Source organism: Aethalodelphis obliquidens, unplaced genomic scaffold (genome assembly GCF_003676395.1).
Source record: "Aethalodelphis obliquidens isolate GAN/ISIS:26980383/991018 unplaced genomic scaffold, ASM367639v1 scaffold49, whole genome shotgun sequence".
In the NCBI taxonomy this organism is placed as follows: Eukaryota; Metazoa; Chordata; class Mammalia; order Artiodactyla; family Delphinidae; genus Aethalodelphis; species Aethalodelphis obliquidens.
The window spans coordinates 2,318,281-2,325,705 of record NW_020837993.1 but is presented as its reverse complement, the minus strand read 5'-3'; the positions used below and the strand labels follow the sequence as shown (position 1 = coordinate 2,325,705).

General features: G+C 41.3%; 1 protein-coding gene across 1 annotated transcript in view; it reads left to right on the top strand.

Annotated features, from left to right (window-relative positions):
- Positions 1-1,072: 1,072 nt before the first annotated feature.
- Positions 1,073-7,425, top strand: part of AGBL1 (AGBL carboxypeptidase 1) — a gene marked incomplete at its 5' end in the record, with an annotated part of 506,902 nt that continues 500,549 nt past the window's right edge. Inside the window, 3 exons of the mRNA XM_027083140.1 lie at positions 1,073-1,142; positions 2,778-2,924; positions 6,138-6,269. Of these exons, the coding sequence (XP_026938941.1) occupies positions 1,073-1,142; positions 2,778-2,924; positions 6,138-6,269 (349 nt within the window). The remainder of the gene's footprint in view (positions 1,143-2,777; positions 2,925-6,137; positions 6,270-7,425) is intronic.

The window sequence follows — 7,425 nt, the reverse complement described above, 5'->3', positions numbered from 1 at the left end:
GAAATAAGTGAGAACTATGCTAACTTGGCCCACAAAGCCCCTTTCATTTGCTGTTTCTGCATAAATTATCAATGTTTGTTCTCTTGCCCATCTTGCTGATGTTACTAAAAAAATGGGTCCCCAAAGAAGGATCCTGAAGTCTAAATATGGTGGCAGAACCCCTGAGACCTTAACTCAGTGAGTCCCCTCATAGTCATTATTTAAGGAACAACCCTTCAACCATCTCCTATGGCAGGAAGTCTTTATCAGTAAAAGGAAACACAGCCCTGCCATTCCCATGTGTACCCTGACCATGCCACCTCCTTTCTTTTGCCTTCCTTCTTTTTTTTAATTTTTATTTTATATTGGAGTACAGTTGATTTACAATGTTGTGTTAGTTGCAGGTGTACAGCAAAGTGATTCAGTTATACATATACATGTATCTATTCTTTTTCAAATTCTTTTCCCATTTAGGTTATTACAGAATATTAAGTACAGTTCCCTGTTATACAGTTGGTCCTTGTTGATTACCTATTTTATATATAGTAGTGTGTACATGTCAATCCCAAACTCCCAATTTATCTTTCCCCCCCACCTTTCCCCTTTGGTAACCATAAGTTTGTTTTCTATGTCTGCGAGTCTATTTCTGTTTTGTAAATAAGTTCACTTGAATAATTTTTTTTAGATTTTATGATATAGCTTCGATATAAGTTATATCATATGATATATTTCTTTCTCTGTCAGACTTACTTCACTTAGCATGATAATCTCTAGGCCCATCCATGTTGCTGCAAATGGCATTATTTCCTTCTTTTTTATGGCTGAGTAATATTCCATTGTATATATGTACCACATCTTCCTTATCCATTCATCTGGACATTTAGGTTGCTTCCATGTCCTGGCTATTGTAAATAGTGCTGTAATGAACATTCAGGTGCATGTATCTTTTCAAATTAGAGTTTTCATCTTTTCTGGATATATGCCCAGGAGTGGGATCGCTGGATCATATGGTAACCTTAAGGAACCTCCATACTGTTCTCCATAGTGGCTGCACCCTCACCTTCCTTCTTAAAAATGGCTGCCTGTGCTTTCATTGCAGAGCTCCTCTGACAGGGAGTCCACCCTGACCATCCTCCAGGTCCTCGGAGATCTGCTTTCCGTTGGTGAGTAAGCCATGCCCTCATCCCTTGTATGGTGGACATGGAGGCATGCAGCTGTGGTGTCTCCCAGGGACCTGTGTAGCCTGGGGGTTTGCTCCAGCTCAAGTTTTCTGTGAGAGACAGAATCACCATGGGATGGTTGTACTTTGGGCTCTTCAGTCTTGTCACTCACCCTATGGTGATCCAAACTTAGGAGGGAATTAGACTCTTGGTGGTGATTCTATGATACTTCATTTCTGGGGACAAGGACCTCCAGCCCTCAGCAATTCGACCTGTTGCCTCCCCTGCTTTCCTCATCGTGGTCCATTTAGAGAGCCAGGTATTGGCAGCTCCCTTCATATGTCCAGTGGAGACAGGAAGATGAGGCAGGAGCTGGACTTAGCAGAGTGGTCAGCCACTACATTTTCAGAGATAAGATGACAGAGGTGACTATATTGGCATCAACTGAGTTAACTGGGGCACGCCTCTATTAGCTCATTTCCATGTGAGGGTCTTGGAAAACACAGCTTCTTGGACATTCCAACATTTACTCAGTTTTCACTTCTATGTAGCCAGTCACATTGCATTAGAAAGACGTATTATCACCAAACAGACAATACCGAAGTGAATGTCGCTCCAAAGCCACAAACCCTCAGATTACAGATTCAGGAGGAAGGGTCCACTCATACTGAGGTTTTTCTATAGGCTGTGCTGCCCTCCAATGGCAGGGTGGCTTCCCTTCTTCTGCGCGAGGTACCCTCTGTAGGTGAAGACCACTTGTCCTCTGTGGTAGTTCTGCCTTCAATTTGTCCAGTGGTGTCTGGAACTCTTAGAATGAAACCTTGGAGTTCTCCTTCTGAAATAGGTACTGATTATTGCCCCTGTAGTAGAGGATGAAAAATCAGAGGATCTTCTTTGCTAATAATCTCCCACCCTGTTGGCCACCTTTGTCCAAGTGCATAGAGAGTCACGTGGGTCCCCTTCCAAGTTGAAATGTAATCACTGCTTTTGAGCTTGTCCTGGGGCAAGATGTTTAAAACTATTCTTAGGTAGAAAGACCAATATACCTTACCCTAGCCCCAGACACTCTTCAAACTCCCTAGACGTATGATTAGATGTTTGTTTCTCAAGGGATTATTCTGGTTGTTTCCATATTTACCGCACATCTGTTACTGAAGGTCAGCACCAAATAATCATTAACACCATCCATGAAATTATTCCAGGTAAGCTATCAAACCAAACCCTCTTGTAGATGATTGAAACGTATAGCTGAGGGGATACTGATCCCTCTTTAATTAAGTATATGATTATACATAAGCCTAATATGCGTATTTCTATACATGCAACACAAGTGCACAGATACACTGAGACTTAATAGATTCTCAGGAAAGTAGATTTTAGGCTCCGCTTATTACAGCTGCTGCAAGTTCTGAAATATTCCATTATTTCTCCATTTCACACCCCACCCCCACCCCACAACCCTGGCCCCTTACCTAATAGCACAACTTTACACAAGTTGCTTCAAGAACTCCACAGTTTTCGTTTCTGGGGTGAAATGAACCAATCCTTGTTCTGTCTCTAGCTGTGGGGTCTGCTTTCTGTTCCAAGGAAATGAGGGTAGTTATTTGAGGCTCAGTGCTCCTCTGCTTTCCCTCTCAGGCACAGACCGGAGGATTTGCTACGTGATCAGCAAGGGTGGTAGTGAAGCCCTTCTGCAGACCCTGGTGGACACAGCCAGGACAGCTTCTCCAGACTATGATATCCTCTTGCCCCTCTTCCGGCTGCTGGCCAAAGTTGGCCTACGAGGTACCCATACCCCTGGGACCCAAAGATGACTGAAAGGGCATCTGGGGATGTTATCATGAGAGCAATTTGGGAAGCTTTTGTGGGGGAGTACAGGGAGGAGCAACAGGGAGGTATAGACACCTTGGTGGTGATGGCAGGACCAGCCCCAGCCTCACCTGGAAGGTGAGGGTCCAGGAGAGGTTCGTAGATGTCAGCAAATCCAAGGTACTTAGGTGCTTAGGACAGGACCCAGAGCAGGCATGGACTACATGGGGCATGAGGCATATGGGGGACAGAGAGGAGATACTCCAAGGAGGTTTTCAATCACTTTAAAAATAAATGGGACATTTCTTCAAAAAACATCTTATATGGAGGTTCGTTATGTAAATGCATTAATTTCCTAGGGCTGCCGTAACGAATTACCACAAACTGGGTGGCTTAAAACAACAGAAATTTATTTTCTCACAGTTCTGGAGGCCAAAAGTCTGAAATTAAGAGGTTAGCAAGATTGGTTCCTTCTGGAGGCTCTGAGGGAGAATCTCTTACATGCCTCTCTCCTAGATTCTGGTAATTTCCAGCAATCCTTGGTGTTTCTTGGCTTACAGACACATCACTCCAATTTCTGCATCCATCTTCACATGGCCTTCTACTCTTGTGTCTTTCTTTGTGTCCTCTCCTCTTATAAGGATATTGGCCATTGGATTGAGGGCCCATCCAAATCTGTATGATCTTAAGTAATTAAGTCTGCAAAGACTGTATTTCCAAATATGATAACATTCTGAGGTTCCAGGCAGACATGAATTTTGGGGCACGGTTTTCAACTCACTACAATATGTCACATAGAAGTGGAGCTTCCTTGGTTGAAGAGAAGATGGGGGTCTAGAATTCTTTCCACTTATGCTGCACATCCATTTCTCTTTCCTCGTAGAAGACTGAAACACCTCCCTACAACCCTAGAAATTTTGGGAGCACATTTGAAAAAGCCTGGGCACTCAGGATGCATGTAAACGTTGCAAATTAGTCCTAACAGTTAAGCTCCGATTGTGTGCAGTCTTACATAAATCACAGTCGAGAAGCTCAGGTCCTCCAAAAGTTGGATCTTTGATGCTCAGTGCAGGCAGCAGCAGTTGAGGGCACAGGGCTCTGGGATACTCTTTCCTTTCAATGTTTGGAGCTGTGATTTGAGTCCATTCTACATTTCACAGATAATGATTGAGACCCAGGCATCAGCCAGCACCTGCATGAGCATGTTCCAGACAAAACCAATAGAACCAATATTCATTGAATATCTGTTGAATATTCAACAGATTTTTACTCCATGTCTCCCAGGGCTGCGCACTGTTCTAGACACTGGGAACATCACTGTCACAAAGACAGATAAGGGGCCTTTTCGCATGGGACTTACATTCAAGTGGGGAAGGGCAGAATAATTAACTAGATGAACTAGATAATAGCAGACAATGATAATTAACTAGATAATAACTGGAAGGAAAAGAAAAGGTGATGTTCCTCTAAGATGATGTAGACAGAGAGAGGTGACATTGGAGCCCAAACTTGAAAGATAAGAAGAAGTCAGCAAAACAAAGAGTGGGCCAAGTGAACTCCAAAAACAGACAGAAAAGACATGCTTTACACCCTGGTAGTAAATGGCAGAGGCTGGGAAGTCAGATCTGGGTTTTAGGCCTGGCTTTGACATTTATTAGCAGTGTGACCTTGGGCAAGTTACCATTGGGCTCTCATCTACAAAATGGGTCTCAGTACATAATTCTTGGGTTGCTGTAAGGATTAAGCAAGGTTGTATGTTACCTGCTTAGCATGTGGCGCCAGAAGCTTGATGGACAAGAGTCATGTAGGTTTCATAGGAGAAAGAGAGATGAGTGATGCACCGGGGCAGTGATTTTCAAGTTATGGACCTTGATATTATTATTGTCATAATTACACCTTCTGCCATTAAAGATGGTAGTCCTTGATATTGACATTCAAGCTGTCAGGGGCTGACCTGAACAGAACAGAAACGAGATTGGCTGCTCATGAATGGAGCCAGATAGGTATCTTTCTTTTCTGATAAAGGAAACGGGTCATATGAGTTCAGTCACAATCTCTTTGCCTTTTGGTGTCTTTTGGTCCAGAGATAAATATTGGTAAACGAGGTTTAGGATGTTGTCTCTGTTTTGCTTATTTCCACCTGCTATGAATCTGGTAGGGACTGTATTCTTGCAAAAACAAACATGGTGATTTGGGCATTGCACTTTGGAAAGGACACAAACAAATGTGACAGGTGGCACAGTCACATATTATCCCTAGTGGGAGCCAGGAGCATAGAATTAAAAAATATTTTTCCCTTTATTTTTTATGCTTATTACTAATTATTAAATAATATTAATAATTAATGATTATTAATAATTATTAAAATAATAATGACTAACCCACAACACTGAATATCAGGTTATTTGGATCAATAATTTAGAGAAATTTGGGGAGAAAATTTTATTTTCTGAAATTATGTTTTCATGTTTTATTATAAAGTTCTCTACCATATAGAAAGATGACCTCTTCTATACCTATCACTTAGCTCTAACCATTGTTAACATTTTGCCATATTTCCTTAACCTATTTATTTTTATTTGAAATATTCTAAGGAAAATTAGAGATAACATTACTCCTAAATACTTTTGTGTGCGTTTCTTTGAAAAGAGACGTTTTCCTATATAATCATAATACCATGGTCATAAATCTAACAAAATTAACAATGCATACATATTTATATTCATTCCAGTTTCTTCAAATGTTCCCAGCATGCCTTTTACAGACATGTTCAGAGAAGGATCCAATCAAGGTTCACACAATGCATTTGAATGTTATGTAACTTAAGTATCCTTACTTCTGGAACTGTCTTAAAGGAAGAAATTTATACCCAGCTAAACTGTAGCTTATGTTTGAGGACAACCAGAAACATTTTTACATATAGGGGGTGCAAGTCATACAACCCACAAGACTTCATGTAAATATTACTTGAAGAATAATGGACCATATGTATACCCTCCATTAGCTCTTTTGAGTCATCTGGCTCCAATGGGGACATACTTAGTAGCATTTTCTACTAGACCCGAAAAGTCTCATTGGCCATGATAATCTTCTTCACTCCACCATCTTTGCCTTCCTCTCCCCCACACATTATACAACCTTCAGAATTAATGTGAAACACAACTAAGATGGATTGATCTGTGTTCATAGATAAAAAGTTTGGACAGAAGGCACTGGAATTTGAAGCACTTGATGTGACATTGATTCTGGCGAGGAAAAACCTGTCTCACAGCCAGAACCTTCTCCACTGTCTCTGGGCTCTGCGTGTCTTTGCCTTTAGTGGTAAGCAACTCAATTGTGGCTCTCTGGGGGTGGCTTCCAGATCTGGGCTGGGACACCTGGAAACCATTTGGGGGTGTGGTTGGAAGGAGGGCATGGGTGGAGGACAAATGTAGTCCCAACAAGATAAATAAACCAGGAGGAGCCTCATGTTCTAGAGACCGTAGAGGTGAGAAGTTATTTCTTCATCTCCTTCTCAGCCTTGGAGAACTCTTGAGCCGGTGCTTGAAGTGAGAGATCCATATTGTTTTCCCTTGGGAGCTAAAACATTTTAGCACTCTACGTCTCTCTGTCAGTACTACAAGGTGAAAAAGACCTGTGGCAGGGGAAGGCAGACTTTATTCAGTCCATATATCCAAGGCACAGAGCAATGTGTTACAGCTGTCAAGAGCGACCCTCACAAGTCTCTCCACTATGTACCTGAAGTCACTCATTGCTCATGACATCCTTTACCAAAGTTTATGTCCCAATGCTTCTCAACATAGTGTTTCAGGTAACTTGATATATCATGGCACATGGGTTGATGTTATTTGCCATCTCCTGATTTGAATTATTTCCGATAATCATAACCATCCTGTATGTAGTCTCAGCATTTCATAGCTAAGAAAAAAGAAAATGAAGCTTAGAAGAATGAAGAAATTGCTTGAGTTCATACAGATAAGTCATGAGGGCTAAGTTTCTAACTGCAAAATTCATGTTTATTCTACTCTTCATACAGATAGTTATTAATAGATGATATTCTGTACCACCTATTTCAGTGTAAAGAACACGGACTTTTATTTCTCCTTTCGAAGCCCCTTTCCTGCAGAACAAAAGTGACAACAATTTAGCTGTAGTACTCTCTAGAGGAAAGAACATGAGCTTAGAGCCAAGAAGACCTGGGCTTGACTCTGACTTCATTTCTTAAGAGTCATATGATGTGTGCACTTAACCTGTTTAACCTCAGCTTCTTCCTTTGTAAAATTACAGTTGTAATAAGAGCTCATAGACTTAGTGGTTAGGATAAGTAAGATCATGTTCATGGGTAAGTTCGTCACATAATAGTTGCTAAGTAAGTGTTAGTTTTTCTTCTCTGCTCTAATCTTTTCCCTCAGTCCTTTGAAATAATAGGAATCACACACATAAGGGGAGTAAACAGGTGGTGACCTTTTTCTGTAAC